The following is a 22304-nucleotide window of genomic DNA, read 5'->3' as shown; positions in this document are numbered from 1 at the left end:
CAATGACTTGTTTCACTATTTCACTTCAAGAAAGTCCCTCATTAGCACTGATACACACAATGTCCTGTCTCTGTAAAACTGTCTCCAATTCTTTTGGATAATTTTGAAGACATTAAACTGACTTTGCAAAATATTCTAGTAAGTTAGGGAGAAGTGATACAATGTTTGAAGTTCTACTGCTATTGGCTCCAGACTTTGACTCTAAATGCTCAAAAAAAAGCTCTCAGACATTCTACCATTAATTGGAAACAAGCGTCAGGTGAGTCTGCATTACTGTTTATGCCTGTCCAAGCTATTGTTTTGTAGCGAAAAGACATGACATTTGGGAATCATCTATAAACTTTAAAAAGGGAGCTATTAATGGGTACTAGGCTTTCCAGGGTAGATTAAAAGTAAGTTAAATTAACACAAAACAAAGAATCATACATACATTATTGACTCTTGTAGGTGAATTTAATTTACAAACATACAACACCTCTGAATAAATACATTGGCGCACTATGAATTCCATCAATATCTCATTGCTGTGACCATTGAAGATTACATACAGAGGCAATATTATTCCCCTAGTAACCATTTAAATGCATATTAGTCCTTTCTCTCTTTTGTGTTGGCAAAGAAGAGGCAGGAATGCAGCTACTGAAAGGCTGGAGATGAAAAATGAATTATTTTAAACAAGCAAGTTTTACTAGATACCTCATTGGTTGATTTTTTTCAGGCTTTGCACTTGAAATACGTATGTGTAAGTATATACATACATTCCAATTTGTACATATGAATTGCCTATATATACACATGTAAAATTCAAATATAAAAGTCTTTTTTGTCAACATAAATGCATACTAGTATTTTGACCTTGTCATATAGGACAGATGCTTATAGGACAGAAGAATAAGTACCAGCTGTTCATGGAGATCATATATTTATATCTTAGCGTAATAAAGTTATTCAAATATGCTGCCGCTTTTTTAAACTATTATTCTTTTTAACCTCTTTTAAACATTAGGCCCATGCATACCTTCTCTTCTACAACATACAAAGCCTATTAATTCTGTCCTTCAGTGACAAATCCCTTTGATTCCAACTGCTGCTCTGTTATGACTTTGGTCTTATCTATGCTCATTTTTAGACCAACCCTTAAGCTTTCTCATGGAAATACTTTAATCATGATCTTCCCTGCCTGTGAGATATCAAACCTTCACAGCACAGATTTTATATTCCTCAGTAGGCATTGAGAATTCTCAAAATTTTATTTTCATTTAAACTATGGTTAATTCTACTGCTTTTCAAGGTGCTTGCAGACTCAAATTTCTCATATGCATGAACAGCTATTTGTGTAGAGTGAGACAACTCTTGGTAGAATTTCTTCCTGGCAAAACTTTTCAGCATATAGCTATTATTCTCTTTTGGAGAATTTCTTTTGTAATATATGGGAAGGATGATGAAATGAAGAAAGCAACATCATTTGGACTGAAGACTTTTACAAAACAAATACAAAGTAAACATTTTTCTTATGCCTCCTATCAAAGGTATGAAGTGAGGTTTCTTTGTGTGCGTCAATTTGCAACTGTAAGAGTAGGTAGGTAAGGTTGTTTTCTGTTGAGCACTTCTGAGGTTTTCTCCTGAGACTTAGCAAAATCTTGACTATATTTGATATATGTCAACGCAGATATCTGTCAACCAGGAAGTGCTCTAACATTGACTCACTTTCTGCAAGGCTGAGAAGAACAGACTTCTGCAAAGTAGAAAAGCCAATATCAATTTGAGATACTTATAGTTCACTGATCTAAACAGAAGAGCAAGAAGATAAAAATAAATAAAAAAAAGAATTTGAAACCATTTAACACTTTAAGGACAACTTGGATGAAATTCATGTGCTTAAATCTCAGAGTTGAGTAAGTGAAATTCCTGTCTTTTTTAGTATCTGAGAGGTTATTTGCTAAGGTCATTTTCAATTTTTTGCCGTAACAATCTGGAAGGACATAGACTTCTACTCCTTTGCATGTCCAGAAGCACTTCTACTTTAACAAAGCTGGATATCTTAGTACCTAACTCATGCTTAAATCCAATTCAGACTAACAAGACAGGTCCTGCCCTGTACCAAGCCTGAAGTTCCTATATGAAAGATGTATGGTTTGAGCACAATCAATATATGCTGTCAGCACTAATCAGACAAAAACATAGCTTTACATCGAGGTCATAGCATTTTCTCCTTAACCAACTAGAACACAAGCTCAGAAGATGGGATACATTTGTGCACACCATATCTTGACAACTTCAAAACAGTGTCCTAACAATCACCCTGGAGATGCCCTGGAGCAGTCTCTACCCTTCTGCTTCATGCACATCCTTGAACAGTTGTAATAGTCTGATTCCCACAAGGCCAGAATCAACCTGAATTTTAATATACAGTCAGCTGGTTTAAAACATAGCTTCATGACCATGTGGCATGAGTATATCTACATGATAGAAAAATAAAGCTTCCAAGCACCAAGACTTGCTTTACTGAAAGTTACACGACGTACTGTTACTTTATACCAAGTTGAACAGCATCTTATTATGAGAAACAAATGACATAAGTTCACATGAAGTTAACAGCATTTCATTTTATGTTTAAAGAGATTTTCTTTGTCATTGCTTTCAATTTCCAAATGACAAAACTGAGAAATCACAGCAAGTGAATCTCAAAATCTGCTGAAGAAACATTCCTGATAATCCTTAATTGAGACAAAGCCAATATATTTTATGTGAAGTTGTTCTGGGACAGTTAAAAATGGAGGTTATAGGCTTTTAGGAATGCCCTTCAGAAACAAGGAAATCCTTGTAAAACTTTTATTGTTAGCACAGTGTACAAAATGGTTACAGAGGTGAATGTTTTTCTTTAGGACACCTGGGAGTCTGATGGGAAGTGAAAGGCCATTTACTTGCCCTTCCAGATGCAGAGGTAAGATAGCAGGGTGGTAGGATCCTCAGACAAGAGACCACAAAACTGTGATTCTGGAAATTACATGATATCGACTTTTAGTTTTAGCACTTTCATCAAGTGTTTCAGCTTTACACTAGCTGTGAAAACAAACTCTGAATTCTGTGTAAACAGAATATGAATAATGATCAGACCATTATTGAAACTAAAAATAGGCCTAAAAAGGCCTGTTTGCTCATCAGTCCATACCCAATATTGTAGAAAAAAACTTGGGAAGTAGGTTTTAGAAATTAAAAGATGAAGCTAGCTGCAGACCTTTGAGTCAAGTGTTGATATTAAAATCCTTATTCTCAGCAGAGGGACTACTTAAACAAGAGAGAGATGTTACTTTTAAACAGAAAGTTGACAGAAAGAAACTGAAATTTCAAATGAAAGTAAAAAGGACTGTGAAAACGGAAAGGTTATGAGCCAAGTGTGTATGCTTTGGAAACAGATAATCAAAACTAACACAATTATCATGCTCAGCCACAGTCGTCCTACCTATGAAAATACATGCTTCACTGTGTCTTAGGATACCTTGAAAAATGAAGGTTAACTTAGCAATATTTACATTTAGTGAAAGACATTTAGCTTGATTCCAATAAAATAAGAAAATGGCACTTGTCAATAATACTTATTTAATAATAGAGGCTATTAAAATCGAAGAGAAAAACACATTCTGCATATCTGGTCTGCAGAAATTTATCACAAAATGAGGTTGAGGGCAATGGTTAAAATGCATATAAATAAAGAAGAAAATAATTATTTCAAGGGAATTGTCAAAAATATGCATTTCAAAAAATGTAAGGAATTATACCCACTGCTTCTTAACACTGAGTTCCTTGAGACTTTCTCTTCAGAATCAAGATGCTATCCATACTATATTGTTTTACTGTATCAGAAGAAATATAAGTTTAAAGTATTTGCTGTTCCGCATTGGATTTGGACTATGATGAAAGAAATACTGGAATTACGAAGGAAATTAGTGTACCATATTAAAGGTCACAAGAGCGTGAAGGCTGATATTACTGCATAGGGAGGAGACACCTTGATCTACAATAAAGCTGCTCAGTAGGATAAGCAAAAAATATAAAGTACTTGTATACCATGAAAACTGTATTGGAGATTTTAAACTAATGGAACAGAACTTCAATCAAACATTAAACGTTCCTTTCAATCACACCAAATCCAGTGTTTGAGCAATGGCTTTGTCTTTGCTTGAATCTATGATAGCTATTTAAAAGACTCACAATGAATATTATTAGTCTACTTTTCAGTCTAGCTTTTAAACATTTTTCAGGAAAACAAAAAAAATCCAGCTGTGCTGCACAAAAATGTAATGTCAAAAACGTAGCAGCCTATTCATATCATAACTTGCTTGTTTCTCTCTTTTAATAGGTACACCACACCACATAATCTAAAAAATTGATTACAAAATGACTCTTAATATGCTTGCTGCTTTTTAGAAAAGTGTTTTCAAAGTCATAATAAAAAGAGATTGGTCCCATTTACATATGATAAAATAAGGCAGATAGGGTGCACGCTGGGTCCTGTATCATATAATGCATAAAAATGAGATAGCATAATACAAACATTAAAAATGTTCTTCATGTGCTCCTTTGTGTGCTCTGACCAGGGACAACCAGAGATTTAGACATTAAAATCCCATTATGAGACAAGAATTCAGAATTTTTGCTCTCATTTTCTTTACGCAAATCAATAAAAAAAATGACTAGGCTGGATGGCTGCAAGGAAATTCTTGGAATTACAAATGAACTTCATCAAACATGCTACCACTGGGGGAAAGGCAATGTCAAGGTCAGAATGGGAAGAAAATAAGTGTGTAGTAGCAGATTGTCTGTCACAGCATCACACTCAAGAGGATATATATTTGGCTACCATGTCAGAGAAAAATGATAGGACTTTGCACTGATGAATGTGTTCCTTTAAACCACAGATTACTTATTGTCTGCACCACTTTTATGAATCAAAATTCATGTGATAAAGACCCTAAAAGAATGCAACACAAAAGACAAAAGTTAGGTTCATCACTCTGTGTTTGCTCTTTGTCCTTGTTGGTGTTTCCTGACAATTTCTTATCTGTAAGAAAGCTTTTCTCATTTCTTTGGATTTTGCTTTTCCTTCAAGTTCTAATATATTTTCCAGATGAACTAAAATGGCAGCTGCACTAACATGAGAACAGTACGTTTAAAATAAATGTTTTTTAAACAATTCTTCAGTTCAAAATTAAAATCCACTCTAATGTTACTATTTGTAGCAGGAATTTTTGCAAGACAAAGGTTGACATTTCATTGATATTTTGCTTTAATATTGAGTGCATAGGTTTTCATGGTACTGGTACACTTTCCTAACATGGCACGGATGGATCGAAGCCTACAAATAGATCTCAATAGAATTAAAATTTATTCCCCTGGCATCTCTCTTTAGAAACATTTAACATTTTACACAGGACACCCTGGGTAGTATGAGGAGCCACACTACCTTTCAAGAAGTGGCAACAGACATTTGTGTCTTTTCACTATGAAAGAGGATGCATAACCCAGCCATGCCTATCACAAGCTGCAAGAAATGAATTCATTGCATGTAGCCAGATGCAGTGTGCTGATGGGGTATGATGCAACGCGATGGGGAAAAACGTTAAGGAACTCTTGAAAAAAGCTGATCCCATTATTATAATAAACTACCTACCCTGAAACCTGCTTCCTGAGCATTCTTATATTAACTCAGATAGGAGGACCTTCAGGATCATATCTACGCCAAACTATTCTGACAACCTACAAACCATGCACAGGTTAAATCACCTTTGCTTTTCAGAAAATATTTGGATATAAAGTGATCCTGGTGAAAGTAAAAGTTTTTACTTGCCTTATGTCCAGTTGTTAAAACAAACAAAAAGAGAACACACAACTCCAGAAGGTCCCTCAGTCTCAAAGATGTTTCTTCCAGTTCATAGTATAATGGGATGGTAGCAGCACTAAATATTATCTGGACTTCAAAGATTAAAAAAAAGTCATGCCCAAAGTTTAAGCTAATGAGAGGAAGCAACCAGTCGAGGAAGTTGTGTTGGTACTTCTATTTCCTCTTCTATAAGACAAAATTTGTTGCAGGCTGTACAACAGAAGAGTTCATTTTTTCTGATTACTTGCAAACATTTGCCTTAGTGGGAGATGTATGAAGAAACAGCTCAGATTTCATAATGAAATTTTACATTGGAGAAGCTTTCCTAGTAGCTAGTATGCTACAGGATGGACAGCAATCTCCCGTGATCAGGAGCTTCACTCCAAAGGTCTGTATAGGCACTGTTGGGATATACCTCACAAACCTATTTAACAAAAGTATTGGGACTGCTCTTACTGCCTGATAAGTAAGACACACAGTGTCCAGAAAGCTCTTAATCTCCAGCTATGTTTTCTGCCAGACATTGTTTCACAGACACTTCTTTTCCAACCCATTACCTGCAGGCAAATATTGACAGCCAAGCATGGTACCTGCAGTTTGACTGAAAACAAATCACACTGGCATTTTATCTGTACTCCTTTTCCACTGTTCAGGCTTTAAAGCCAAGCTGGTTTTCATGTGCACCCATTAATTAAGCAAAGACTTCTGCTGGTCTTGTGCAGATCTCCTCTTTCTAGTTTAGCAACTTTTCAGTAGACTACAGGAAGTTATCTATATTTATAAATATTGATATTTAGAGGGGATTTAATTTAGTCTTTGCTTTTAAACTATGACAAGCCTTTTTATGCACACTGATATTCATACACCACATTGCAGGTGTGTTATTGGAAGATAGCACATAGGGAATATATATATCCAAAGAGAAAAATGTTTACTCTCACTTTCAGTGATGAAAATCAGTTTTTCCTTTCTTCCCAGTATCAAACTGTCATTTTAAACTACCTGCTAAATTAGTTTACATACTAATACTCTATATGCAGTAGTATTAAATTCTGTACTGAGAAAAAATAACAAATTTTAAATGTCTTGACATTGAAAATCTGAAGTTTATTTAAAAATTATTGCACTTGATACTATTATAATCTGTTGTAATCTATGTATTGTTGTAAAGATTTCTGTTCTTAATGTTAGATTTTATGTCTTGTCTTCACAAAGTAGAGAAGAGCATCATTTGGGGATATGAAATGTTATTCTCCCTTCAATTCTATAATGGTGCCTTTTGCAATGGAAAGGGTTCATACATATTGTGAAATAGGGGATTTATCAGAAGATATACTGAACAGATTTGTGCAAATGGATTATCAAGAACTTTTCCAAGGTAGTTTCATTCACATATTGAAATTAATGCAGGGGATGATGCTTGAATACTACTTTTTAGGGAATACGAACCAAAGGATGCAGATCGTGAGACTGACCTTGGAAAACGGAGAAGACATGTCAGGATACCGCGATGAAACTTGGTAACCCAACAAGGAGAAAGATGGATTGAACACTTTAGGCAGGGAAGAAATAATGTTAATAAGTTTTATTTTCCCATCCTGTTACTGTAAGTTGCCTGACTAAATCAAAATGGTTTAAAAAAAGAAAAAAGATAAAAGTCTTCTCTCATAGACACCAAGAATTGGGTCTGTACCGGGAATTCATATTCTTTTGGATTTCCTAAACTTAGAAGAATGAGTTTTGCAGAAGCACAACCTCATCACTTAGTTTTTCTCACAACAATATGTAATATTTTTTCCACATTAATAATCATAACAAAGTGGTTGGGAAAACACTAGGACTAATAGAGTTCAATACTTTATATATAGGTCACAGGGAGGGTGAATGGAGACAGACACACTGAGCTGTTCTGCGTATTTGGAGTGACTTCACACTGATCATACTCTTCACTGGGGTACCCTTCTCTTGATCTGCTCCATTAGGAACACTGTATGTGAAGTTGGTGAGACGTTATCTGAGCAACTCTGGCCTAGTGTTCACTCAGGATGGATTCATCTTTGTTCATTTGCAATACCAAACACAGAACTTTTAAAATAAGTTCTGTTACATTATGGTGTTAATAAAGTCTCCTTGTTCCACTGAACACAGAACATCCTCTATATCACATCAAAACTGATATATCCCTATAAACTATTTCTGATGCAGCAAATACCAATTTCTACAAAACCTCAAAAAAAAAAAAAAAATCCAGTTTGATCCACTCATTAAAATTAAGTACACCAGCTTCTATGTAGAAGACTACTTTTTTTTTTTTGAAAAAAAAAAAAAAGCTAAAACTCTGCAAGCTGCAATGCTGCTGGTTAAATGTGACCTTTGTTTTTCTTACTTACTATCAGAGCAGTTGCAGAAACTATAGGCTCTAAAAACATCCTTACATGGTTTTACTTGGTGCAGTAAAATGATTTCAGAAGGATATTTGGAGGAAAAAAACGTCTCTACCTTGAACTCTTTTCCAATATTCCTACTGAGATTTATATGCTATGAAGCAAGGACTCTCATCTACAGAGATATTACTCACCCTTCTTAGTCTACATTAGAAGTAAAGTTCTGATTTTAAGATTTTTATTTCCCTCTCACTTTTCCAAGGAGAGATTTCTTATTTCTAACAGTTTATATGCTAGTCAAGAAATGTAAAATGTCCATCAGTGACTTGTAACTTTTCTGTTTCAGCAGTTCCTGTACATCGCATGTCAAGGACAAAAAAGCTTTCATATATACATTACATCTGAATCTCATCTAAAGCGCCTAAAACATACTGAACACTCCTGGAAGGTGCTGACAACAGTGAATAAACTATATACAAAGCTTGATGCATTTTTGTTTTAGTTAAATCTCTATGATGGTTTTAATTGGTTAGATATATACTTAGGAGAAAAAAAAGTAAGAATTATCAAGTAGGAAACAGATTTTCAGGCATATTAATCATCCTCAGAATGATCTGTTGTCATTTGATCTACAGCAAGCAGGTATTGCTAAAAAATGATTCAAAGATTGGCACAGAAGAAAACTTGGAATATTTTTCTCTTGGTCTTAAGATAAAAATTGTAATGTTATCTGAAGAGCAGCCTGTGACACTTTCCTGCAAGTGAATTATCTCCAAAGCATACTTTAAATTTGGATATGGAAGTACTGAAGGAAATTGGAATTCCATAATGTTCAGGTGGAAATTTGATCTTTAGATATACTTTTATTCTGCTTTTTAAAAATGTAATTGTATTGTAAACCCCAAGAGCATGGTGGTAGAAGTAAAAGGGTATCCAGAAGTTTACTTGCCAAATGATGCTTTTGTGTTAGTTTCCATTTTTATTCCAACTTTTCTTTGCCAAGGTATTCTTTCTAGACACTTTTAAGTCCCTGTTCAGTGCGTAGTCAAAGGAATACATTTAACAGTGGGAGGTACGAGAGAAAGAATGAAAAGATATATTCATAGTAGTCTGATAACTTTGAAAATGTTTTAGCAAGGAAAAGATCTTTCACACATTTTTGATTTGACGCAGTTGCTACAAAAAACTATTTACTATGTGTAAGACCATTCATCTGTAAACTTTCTTGTATGAAGGGAAATGTCAGATCCATATACTTCTCCAGTCTGTAAGTCAAAAATACTGAACTGCTTTTCCCACTTTGAACAGAATGAAGGAAGGGCAGTCTTGGTGATGTACCCCAGGCCAATATTTAAATGTGAAGTACAAGGTAGGAATGCTCAAAGTAGAAAAATATATATGGAACAAGTGAGGTACAAAATACTAATTTAAATAACTTCTGGCTGGATTTTTCAGTACAGCTACTGGGAAACTTATCCAAGTGTAGATGCAGAAGCTGCCTAAGAGCTATTTTTTTTTTCACTCTAAATTTTGTATCACCCATCTCACCTGATCAATACTAAGTCTAATTGTAAGATGCAATCTGATTAGCAAAGTAATAAAAATTAGGAGACTATGATGAATGCTTTACTCCAGAGATTCTCAACTATTAAAACTAAGGGTTTACTTAACCTTTTGAAAAAATCCTTGTGCTACGTACTGCTCCATACATTGGCTTTCATTCACAACAGACTGATGTGGCAACTTAGCTAAACTTTGTCTTTTACCACCGCTTTCTACTTTTTTGCCCCCCCTCCCTTTTTTTTTTTGCATTTTTTCTTGCTTGTATATGCAAAAAATATTACTGAAACCCTTTTGCAGATCCTCTGTCAAAGTCTCATGGACCACAGTTTGAGAAACACTGCTCTAGGTGTACTAACTAGAGAGTATCTGATACTCTTACCCAAGAAGTGCAAAGATAGTTTTGTAACCTTCATTAGAACAACTGCAGGGAAAAAAAAATGACATAAATGGTATGGAATAAGGGGTATGGAATAATATCTGTCCTGGTTTTAGTTAGGACAGAGTTAATTTTCCTCCTGCTAGCTGGTAGGGTGCTATGTTTTGGATTAGGATGAGAAGAGCGCTGATAACATGCTGATGTTTTAATTGTTGCAGAGCAGTGTTTACACCAAGCCAAGGACCTTTCAGCTTCTTGCTCTGTCCTGCCAGTGAGCAGGCTAGGGGTGCAGCAGGAGCTGGGAGGGGACAGACCCAGGACAGCTGCCCCAAACTGGCCAAAGGGGTATTCCGTACCATCTGACGTCATGCTAAACAATATATAGGGGTAGCTAGCCGGGGTGGGGGGCCGGCTTCTCGGGGATAGGCTGGGCATCGGTCAACGGGTGGTGAGCAATTGCATTGTGCATCACTTGTTTCGTACACATTATTATTAGTAATACTATTATTATTATTATTAATAATAATAATAATAATTTTCCTGTTTTAATAAACTGTCTTTATCTCAACTCACAGGCTTCACTTTCCCGTTTCTCTCCCCCATCCCAGAGAGGGAGGGGGGAGGGTGAGCAAACGGCTGTGTGGTGTTTCACTGCTGGCCAGGTTAAACCACAACAGTCCTGTTGGCTAGGACAAGAGGGAAAGACTTCTAAAAACATCACTGAATATGGATGAAAATATTTCAGATGAAAAGTTACTACATAAATAACTGAGAATAAAATAAAGGTTAATAAAAAAGCAATTCTTTCCCAGTAAACTCTCAGTTTTTCACCTCAGGCTTAAAGACACAGATTAGAGTGGGGAAAGGAAACATTATTTGCTCAGATATCTTCCAGTAATAAATGCCAGAGCTATCTTGAGCTATATTCTACTACCAGATGTTGTGAATTAAAGTTATGTGCATCAAAATAAATTACAGTCCATGGTTCTTCTGAATGATGGTCTTTGGATGTCTGAGTGTTAACATATTGATAATCTATAAAATAGGGAACAACTGCAACAGACCTAAACAGATCAATCCCCACTTCAGTCTAGAACTGCTGTCAGAATATTTGTTTAAGATATCATGATATGAACAGAAGAGATAAACCTAGCTGTCAACAGTCCCCATATTATGTAGGAGAATTTGCTTTGAACAACTTTCTGGAGGACAACAGAGAAAAGGACACAGAGCATATTTTAGAAACATCTGTCCCTGCTGTGTAAGTTTGCATAAATGAATAGTTAAAGCATTACCAATGCCTTAAGAAACTGATAGTAACTGAGTATCTTTCCTCATTTCTCCTTTTTAACTTCAGGTCACTTTCCTAAGTTTTCGCAAGTTCTAAATTCCTTTGGAGGATCATAGTGTAATTTTATGATTATTTTAAAATGCTTCTCTAAAGAAGTCTGTTATATTCCAAGCAATTTTAGTCTTACCTAATAAATGGTTAAACCTTGAAAAATCAGCCTAGACAATCTGCAAATGGAAAAATAAAGAGAAGAGACAGTAAGAGGGAAGTAATTCCTCCCTAGCTATTTAGTAAAATCTCAGAATACAAACTATTCTGATATTTGTATATAAAAAGGACTTAGTTTTATATGAACAACAAATGCAGTAAGCACAAATCTAGAAGCTTAGACAAGCAGCATATCCCTGCCTTTAGCCAAATTACATATTCTTGTCACCCCAAGTCAGTTCACGTGTGAGAGACTTATGTTGCTGGTCACATGATGTATGCTGCACACCTTGCTCAAAACAAATCGACAGAGCACTGTGCACAAAACCCAGTCTGTTGGTACCACACATTACTTTTCACATCTATATAGCATAATGTTCCATCTTGCAAGTTACAGAGTAAAGAAAATGAAGCAGTGAAATCATTTTATGTTTTTCACATTTTACTTACTCATCTGTCTAAGTTTGCTGAAAGAACTTGCCTTTTAGGAATTCAATTCACAAAAGTACAATTTTAAATTTATATATATGGAAGAGATGCAACAGGACCATGAATTTGACTGGGGATTTTAAACTGTCCTAGAAAAATAATTCTAATTATTATTGAAATTGTCCTATCTATGGCTACAAGAATGTTCTGTAGCAATTCTGAAGACAAAAAACACAAGTTAGAAAAAAAAAAAAAAGATTCTAAAAATTCTCCCAGTTGGCTAAAGCTAGTAAGGAAGGGAACACTTGATGCAATTAAAAAAATAGACAGTCTCCCCCAAACATCTGTAAGTTTCCATTAATTCTTTTTAACTCACTGAAAAACCTTAACAAAAAAAAAGTTTAAATGAGATCTAAGTGCTCCTAGTGTGAAGGATAGAAAGCTGGGGGAAGAACTTATTCACCTAGAGAGAAAAGGTTACCAGCACTATAAGAAAAACAAAAGCCCAGAGGAAACAAATATCAAAAATGGGAGTTATCCTATGTTGAAAGAGCCTTTACTTTGAATACACTGAGATCATTAAGTTGTCTCAAAAATATTTGAAAAAATGACATGCAGAGATATCTGTTTCAAGGAAAATGCTCTTAGGGAAATAAGATGACCTGATTTCCATCTCAACAAGTTTACCCTTGTCCCCGCTCAATACTTTAAAGCATTTTTGAGCTTGTTAAAGATGCAGTGAACCATCCAGGGTTCTCAATTAGGATACATTTCAAAAAGCTGCTTATAAAAGATAATAGGTCTATCTTGTGTTCTTAAAACATTAAACTTAGATTGAGATGCTCTATCAGTAGATCACCCTTTGAAAAAACGAAACATTACCATTTTAGATCAGAATTATATAGAAGTGATTTATGATTTTGTTGATTCCATCTTCAGGAACATATTTCCCTGAACCTGTCATAATGGAAGCATTGCTGCATGCATTTCATTATAATCCAGATAAATATATGAAATCATCATAGAATTTCCTTTTATTTCCAGTCTCAAATGCCTAAAAAAAGATTAGGACCTGTCTCATTTACGTGAAAAACGTTATTATAAAATAGTATAAACAATTTGAGGTGGCATAGCACACAGAATGGGGTTAATATTTTCTAACTTTTCAAACTATACGTTTTCGGATGTAAACTAAGAGGAGTTAGAGTTGTATACCCACTTAAGACTTATTTTTGTCTACATTGATGAAACCGTGTGTCCTGGTTCCAGTTAGGACAGAGTTAAGTAGCTCATAGTAGCTGGTAGGGTGCTATGTTTTGGATTAGGATGAGAAGAGCGCTGATAACATGCTGATGTTTTAATTGTTGCAGAGCAGTGTTTACACCAGGCCAAGGACTTTTCGGCTTCTTGCTCTGTCCTGCCAGCGAGCAGGCTGGGGGTGCAGCAGGAGCTGGGAGGGGACAGACCCAGGACAGCTGACCCAAACTGGCCAAAGGGGTATTCCATACCATCTGACGTCATGCTAAACAATATATAGGGGTGGCTGGCCGGGGTGGGGGGGCCGGCTGCTCGGGAATAGGCTGGGCATCGGTCAGCGGGTGGTGAGCAATTGCATTGTGCATCACTTGTTTTCTTACACATTATTATTGTTAATACTATTACCATTATCACTATTATTATTATTATTGTTATTATTATTTTCCTGTCTTAATAAACCGTCTTTATCTCAACTCACAGGCTTCACTTTCCCGTTTCTCTCCCCCCATCCCAGAGAGGGAGGGGGGAGGGTGAGCGAACGGCTGTGTGGTGTTTAGCTGCCAGCCGGGTTAAACCACAACAGTCTTTTTGGCGCCCAACGTGGGGCCCGAAGGGTTGAGATATCGACAAATCTGACCAGAGTGTGTTAAACTAAAATTGGTATAAGTATTGGACCTGCTTAATAGTTGCTAGTCACGATGTTGATTGCCTTAATCTCCAGTCTGCTGTACCTGTATTCCAAATTGAGTTTTATGGTGCGTTACTTTCTGTATGTGCTCCCTGTTGCACTGTTTATCCTTTCCGGGCCCTGGTTTAAGATTGTTATGGTACTGTGCGGTGTAACAATGGCTTATGAAATGATGAAATATCTGGTCACGACTTTAACCTGGTATTTGTACTCAGCACTGACGTCGACTCTATACTTTGGAACCCATATCTCGGAAACTATTAGCAATTACACCTATTGCCTGTTTTCGTTAGGGAGCCAATCTGTGAAGGGGACAGGGGAAGACATGTTTCCCTACCTGTTCACTCTCCCTTTCTCCTTCACCACCACCCTCTTATCCCCCGAGTTAGTTACGGTGGTTCTCCGAGATGTTGAATATCCTTGGGATACTCAGACCAGCCTGCTCTTGTTGTTATGTCTCCTGAATGCGCTTCAGATTTTGTGGAGGGTTAAACAACTACTTAGGAATCTCATCCGGAGATCTGTCTTGAGGCGGGATAGTTGCGAGTGGCAGGGAGTGTGGGAGGATATGGGCAGGTTTCTAGAGCAGTGGTCACCTCCAGTGTTTTGGACATTCACCCCTGAACAACTGCAAAATCCTAAAAAGCTGGAAGAATGCTTTTGAATGGGGCCCTGAGCAACGACAAGCCTTTGAACAAATTAAGCAGGAAATAGTTCATGCAGTAGCCCTCGGGCCAGTCCGAACAGGACCAGATGTAAAGAATGTGCTCTACACCGCAGCCGGAGAGAATGGTCCCACCTGGAGCCTCTGGCAGAAAGAACCTGGGGAAACTCGAGGTCGACCCCTGGGGTTTTGGAGTCGGGGATACAGAGGATCTGAAGCCCGCTATACTCCAACTGAAAAGGAGATATTGGCAGCATATGAAGGAGTTCGATCTGCTTCGGAAGTGGTCGGTACTGAAGCGCAGCTCCTCCTGGCACCCCGACTGCCGGTACTAGGCTGGATGTTCAAAGGAAGGGTCCCCTCTACGCATCATGCAACTGATGCTACATGGAGCAAGTGGGTTGCACTGATTACTCAGCGGGCTCGAATAGGAAACCCCAGTCGCCCAGGAATCTTGGAGGTGATTATGGACTGGCCAGAAGGCAAATACTTTGGGATATCACCAGAGGAGGAGGTGGTTCGTGCTGAAGAAGCCCCCCTGTACAACAAGCTACCGGAAAATGAGAAGAAATATGCCTTGTTCACTGACGGGTCCTGTCGTATTGTGGGAAAGCATCGGAGATGGAAAGCTGCTGTATGGAGTCCTACACGACGAGTTGCAGAAGCTGCTGAGGGAGAAGGTGAATCGAGTCAGTTTGCAGAAGTAAAAGCCATTCAGCTGGCTTTAGATATTGCTGAACGAGAAAAGTGGCCAGTTCTCTATCTCTATACTGATTCATGGATGGTAGCAAATGCCCTGTGGGGGTGGTTACAGCAATGGAAGCAGAACAACTGGCAGCGCAGGGGCAAGCCCATCTGGGCTGCGGCATTGTGGCAAGATATTGCTGCCCGGGTAGAGAACCTGGTTGTAAAGGTACGCCATGTAGATGCTCATGTGCCCAAGAATCGGGCTACTGAAGAACACCAAAACAACCAGCAGGTGGATCAGGCTGCTAAGATTGAAGTGGCTCAGGTGGACCTGGACTGGCAACATAAAGGTGAATTATTTATAGCCCGATGGGCCCATGACACCTCAGGCCATCAAGGTAGAGATGCAACCTACAGATGGGCTCGTGATCGAGGGGTGGACCTGACCATGGACACTATAGCACAGGTTATTCATGACTGTGAAACATGTGCTGCAATCAAGCAAGCCAAACGGTCAAAACCTCTTTGGTATGGAGGACGATGGCTGAAATATAAATATGGAGAGGCCTGGCAGATTGATTACATCACACTCCCTCAAACCCGCAACGGCAAGCGCCACGTACTTACAATGGTGGAAGCAACCACCGGATGGCTGGAAACATATCCTGTGCCCCATGCCACCGCCCGGAACACTATCCTGGGCCTTGAAAAGCAAGTCTTATGGCGACATGGCACCCCAGAGAGAATTGAGTCAGACAACGGGACTCATTTCCGAAACAACCTTATAGACACTTGGGCCAAAGAACATGGTATTGAGTGGGTGTATCACATCCCCTATCATGCACCAGCCTCTGGAAAAGTTGAACGATACAATGGACTGTTGAAGACTACACTGAAAGCAATGGGTGCTGGGACATTCAAAAATTGGGATACACATTTGGCAAAGGCCACCTGGTTAGTCAATACCAGGGGATCTGCCAACCGAGCTGGACCTGCCCAATCAAACCTGTTACGCACTGTAGAAGGGGATAAAGTTCCTGTAGTGCACGTAAGAAACATGCTGGGTAAAACAGTCTGGGCTACTCCTGCCTCAGGAAAAGGCAAACCTATTCGTGGAATTGCTTTTGCTCAGGGACCTGGATGCACTTGGTGGGTAATGCAAAAGAATGGGGAGGTCCGGTGTGTACCTCAAGGGGATTTGATACTGGGTGAGAATAGCCCATGAGTTGAATTGTAGTATGTTAATTATTATATAATAATGTATGTCATCACTACCATGATTGCTATATATCATAGATGAAAATGGTGATTAATTAGAATGTATTGGACAGAGTGTAACCTGAGCATGACATAAATGGTATGGAATAAGGGGTGGATATCTGTCCTGGTTCCAGTTAGGACAGAGTTAAGTAGCTCATAGTAGCTGGTAGGGTGCTATGTTTTGGATTAGGATGAGAAGAGCGCTGATAACATGCTGATGTTTTAATTGTTGCAGAGCAGTGTTTACACCAGGCCAAGGACTTTTCGGCTTCTTGCTCTGTCCTGCCAGCGAGCAGGCTGGGGGTGCAGCAGGAGCTGGGAGGGGACAGACCCAGGACAGCTGACCCAAACTGGCCAAAGGGGTATTCCATACCATCTGACGTCATGCTAAACAATATATAGGGGTGGCTGGCCGGGGTGGGGGGGCCGGCTGCTCGGGAATAGGCTGGGCATCGGTCAGCGGGTGGTGAGCAATTGCATTGTGCATCACTTGTTTTCTTACACATTATTATTGTTAATACTATTACCATTATCACTATTATTATTATTATTGTTATTATTATTTTCCTGTCTTAATAAACCGTCTTTATCTCAACTCACAGGCTTCACTTTCCCGTTTCTCTCCCCCCATCCCAGAGAGGGAGGGGGGAGGGTGAGCGAACGGCTGTGTGGTGTTTAGCTGCCAGCCGGGTTAAACCACAACACCGTGACTAATTTTTGGACAGCTAATATTAACATTCATAACAATCCTAAATCATAATCTGGATATCTCTGTGACAAAACAAGTCAAAACAGAGCTTCAGCTGGCCAATAACCATTTTGTATGTAAACCCTGTTCTGTGCTTTGATTCTGTGATGGTCAACACTTAAGATGACATCTGTGTTGGTTACATTTTGTTTTAGTTTTTAAGTCCTAAAAAAACGATGATATGAAAGAAGCCACTAGTAAACACACACAAACAGAAAAATCAGCAAACTTAAGAAATCCAACATAATCTTTTTCTTATCAGTTTTCACACATTCATGATTTCTCCACTCTCAGCAGGCACTAAGCACTTAATAGCAAGTCAAATAGTGTTCTCCTACTGAAGTGGCCAGGTTAAACGTCCAAGTGGGACAAGTATTGAAATAATGGATTTTGTACAGCATTAATGCACTCAATAGAAAAAAGTGAACCTTTTTCTCTCTTCCTAATTTTTAACAGGTTGAAGATTCTTAGCAAATATTCTGCAATTTTATGTTACAGAGCATCACTATTTGGATCACCACAACAAGAGTAAGAGTTGAGTTCTGACCTGTCTTTGACAAACACACAGGCTTCTAGTGATGAAAGTTAAAGGGACTCTCTTATCTGTCTATGCTCAACATGCAAAAAACAACTGAGTAAAACTCTGTCAGTGCAGCAGAAAGCAGAAAACACATCTCAGATGAAGCCTGCCTGCTGACTTGTCTGTAACCTTCTCTTTGTTTGTCCTTCCACGTTCTACAGTGGTTGTGTTTTCCTTTCTCTAGAGTTTATACCCCTAACTTTACACAAAAAGTTTAATTCTGATTGTGTAATCTTACTTCTTCATTAATTTAATTTGGGTCTAGCCTGTGACCACATGTATTTTCTTTTGGTTGAGATATAAAATAAACATCAACAATGCACTTTACACCTCTTGGAAGGTCCATCTGCCTTGGCTAAGCATCGACCTAAATGTCCTTGAAAGTTTCAATTAGACACTTAACCTCTCCAGTTGTTATCCCCTAAACTAATACTGCTTAAAGACTGTCACTTTACATGGCAAAGTTGGAACTGCATTTCAGTAATGGAAGAAATTATAATTTTCCTTCAGGTAGTATTGTTTGATGTGAAATTTGAAGATCATGTATTTATACCAAAGGTCAATCGGCAAATAAACAACTTTAAACAAAATGTATATTTTTATTACTTCAAGTCTGTAGATCACCCAGTAGCAAAGGTCAAAAATGATGTTTTTTAAAATCCTTTTTCTTCACTCAGTGCAATGTATGGGCAGGTCATTATAATGGTGTGAGTACACACACAGAGATAAGAATTGATCAATTCATTGAGAAAATAGGTTAAGTGATTTATTCAGCACATCAAGAGATTCCTTTTTATGGAAAATTTTCTTTTTAAGTTGTTCATACTCCAGAGATCCTGACTTTACAGCAAAGAAAATACATGCACTAAAATTAAACAAATTTTTAAACGCTTTTTGTCATGAAAAATGTATTTCAAAGTTAAGTATTAGACCTGTAGGCTTAATTACAATTCTAAACAGGAGGAAAAAATCTGAAATGTGAATGCACATTAGCATTTTAGTTTGGAGAAGGAATGTGCTTTTGAAGTGAATGTTCCAATCATCTCCATTTACTATGCTTCAGTTCACATTGTGGAGAAGTCTTAGAGTGCATGAACTGAATTTCTTTCAGGAAAAAGTAAACTGAAAAATGCAGTCCCACATCACAGATTGTGTTCCAGCCACTAACAAGCATTCAGTAGACAAACTGTCTGCGGTCTTTTCACAGCAAAAGGGATACCATGTTTTGTAATATTTGAAGAATGTACAGGATGCCATATTTATATAATTTAATGATACCAGTGATACTGATATATTGGATTGTATTGGCTGCAAGAGGACTCCAGATACTACTGCAAGGATTTTCCTCCTATTACAAACCTTCACAGCTCTCTCATACCAATAGATCATTTCTACTTAGAGTGATCTTCTAAATGTTCTTCTTAGTATTTATGGGATTAAAGTGCCCCAAAGCAATATGACCTTCCTGGCTGTGGTCTGGAGCATTATGAATATCTGATAATGTTCCTACATTCACTGAATGTTCAGTTCAGCTGAAAGGGACCGTCAAAGATTAAGTCCAACTGCCTGACCACTTCGGGACAAACCAAAACGTAAAGCATGCTATTGAGGGCATTGTCCAACTGCCTCTTGAACAGACATGGACATCAACCACCTCACTAGGAAGCTGGTTCCAGTGACTGATCACCCTCACGGTAAAGACAGTTTTCTTTGGATCTAGTCTGAACCTCCCCTGGTTCAGCTTTATGTTATTCCCAAGTCTCCTGTCATCAGTAACGAGAGAAAAAAAAAACAGCTTCTGCGCTTCCCCTCCTCAGGAAGGTGTAGAGAGATTGAAGTATACTTTGGCTTTGGATGCATTTTGGAAATAGGTCCTCTCCTGCTTGTTGATCACTGCATCGTTGTCTGAGCTGCACATTTGGGCACTGAAACACTGAACTGGGCATTTTTACAGACAGGTATATATATGAAACTCCTAATGGCCACATATAGTCAGAAGCAAAGTGTTTTGTAAGATGTAGTACCTGTAATTAAAGACTAATTCTTTACTTGCCAAGGAGCAGTGTTAGAATCAAAGGCAAGCAATATGGGATTCAAGAGTGTGTTCTGCTGAAAATAGATATCCTGCAAAACAGAAGTCTGAAAGAGAAATGAGTAGCTTTGTAGACATCTATGACAGATATCCTTATAGGACAAACTGGAAAGGATCCATTCTCCTGTCTGTAAGCAAGATTAATTATGCCTGCGTCATTTCTGCTTAATAGTCTGAACTTTTCTTAAAAGTCTCCCATGATATCTGAAAAATATTTCCTCTTTCAATCTTCCCTTGTAGGTCATATTTTCTAGTTCTATAATTGTTCCAACTTTCTAACAAAATCTCTGGAATCTTTCCTATCAGTCCACAACCTTCTCAAATTCTAGCAGAATCTATACACAGTACTTCAATTTAGGGACATACTAGCATGCATAGTAGAAAAGATACCTTGCCTATGTGATGATTTTCCTGCTTGTTACTTCACTCATTTCCTGAAATTCTAAAGCTCATAAACAAGGTGAATGAGGTGAAAACAAAATAGTATGTTTATCTGGATCAAGTAGTATGAGAATAAGTAGAAGCAGCTCTGGTGGATTTTTTTTGTTTGTTTCACTAGAGCAAAAAGAACACTTTGCTTTGCTTGTGCTTCATTTGAGGAATATGGCTAAATATTTTGTACTCTATTTGACACAACAGTTCTTCATTTTAAATCCTGACAGTCATACTTCCCTGTTTGTCCATTCCTGAAGGCTTACCTTAGGAGCAAAAGGTCTTTTATCACTTCATTTATGAATGCACAGTACTCTTCGTCCAGATGATACCTGTACCTAAGCATATCAAGAAATCTTATTTCATGGGTGCATAAGCATATTTATATTACTTGCAGTAATCTGCTGTTTATTTCCTTACATGCTATTTCCCATATAGTGACTGCATATTTTATATGCTCATATATCATACTTCAAGTACAGCAAGTAGCATAAAAAATTTGCCCAAAGTTACAGTAGTATCTTTGGTATTTCTTTCCTTTTTCATTTTAAGCCTAAGAAACCTTGGTTCATATGTAAAAACAAATGCCACTTCAGCTTAGGACTCAATGAACAAGATAAATTTTGGAAGAGATAATTTACACTGATAAAGGGAAAGAAAGTACAGAGAACATTGGCTGACAATGTATAGACAGCAAAGAAACAATGGCTTTGATATTGAAAATCTATATTTTGTAAGAGAAGAGTATTGTGCTTATGGCATGAAAGCAGATTGGAATGCTAAACAACAGATGAAAACTGCCAAAAATGTATGAGATTTCCATGGCAACAGGAGAGGCTAACACAAAAAGCTGTTCTACAAACACCAAAGTCCAGGTCCTGAGCTGCATCCCGGAGGCATAATAATAATAAAAAAAGATGGATAAAGGACTTAAGCCACAGGAATCTTCAGTTCTCCTGCACAGGCCTGAAGTAAGAGACCCTTCTTGTCTTAAGATCATTCCAGTAGATGGAACTTCCCTGGATGAAACTGGGATAACACTACCATCAGAAATAAGGACCATAGTAATATATGCAAAAGATTATCAACTCTGTCAGCATTAAGCATTGCTTCATTAGGACATTGCTTTAGCTTTTCTGTTTCATTCATAACTGTATTTAAAACCTAACTTCCTGAGGGCTCAAAATTGTAATGGTTTTGGACAAGATGGCAGTGCTGTGAGAATACACTACATAATTTCACATAATTCTTGGAAGTAATAAATAAGGTAAGATTCTGTAGAGATCAATGAGATTTTTGCATAATACTGTGTTCTAACATTGCCTTGGCACAGAGACAGTTTACTGCCAATTCAAGCTGGACAAGCATGGAACAGGAGTCACTGAAATGCCTGTAAACATCATCTTTTGTGGCATGGCTAGCTTACGCTGCTTTGGTGATGTTTTCTACTCCTTATAATAGACAGCAAAGTTAAGAAGCCAACAGTTTGTGCTGAGGAGAAAATTTCTGAATCACATCCAGTAATCTCATTATATTTTCTGCCACAGAAATATGTTACAAGGCAAAAATCTCATGACAAGTAGTGGAGAGGCAGTTTTGCATCTACCAGAAATGATGTTTAGTGACAGCTTTGTATAAAATATTTCAGTTCTATAAGATTTGAAATGAAAGTCTGGGTATGAGATGAAGCATTTAATTTTAACCGTTATTTTAAATTAATTTTAATTAGCTTAAGGTAAAACTTTTAATTAATGTAGTTTAATAA

General features: G+C 37.6%; 2 protein-coding genes across 2 annotated transcripts in view; one reads left to right on the top strand and one right to left on the bottom strand.

The window, feature by feature from the left end:
- Positions 1 to 22304, bottom strand: part of LOC310899750 (uncharacterized protein) — a 566537-nt gene that overhangs the window by 281539 nt on the left and 262694 nt on the right. The gene's annotated exons all lie outside the window — the stretch shown is intronic.
- LOC310900530 (uncharacterized protein) overlaps positions 7151 to 22304 on the top strand; it is a gene marked incomplete at its 5' end in the record, with an annotated part of 545595 nt that continues 530441 nt past the window's right edge. The window contains 2 exons of the mRNA XM_083838654.1: positions 7151 to 7401; positions 14723 to 17153. Of these exons, the coding sequence (XP_083694780.1) occupies positions 7151 to 7401; positions 14723 to 16652 (2181 nt within the window). The 3' untranslated portion in view covers positions 16653 to 17153. The remainder of the gene's footprint in view (positions 7402 to 14722; positions 17154 to 22304) is intronic.

The sequence above is a fragment of the Anser anser genome (assembly GCF_964211835.1).
Source record: "Anser anser genome assembly, chromosome: 5".
In the NCBI taxonomy this organism is placed as follows: Eukaryota; Metazoa; Chordata; class Aves; order Anseriformes; family Anatidae; genus Anser; species Anser anser.
The sequence above is the reverse complement of the archived record's forward strand: the minus strand, read 5'-3'. Positions and strand labels throughout refer to the sequence as shown.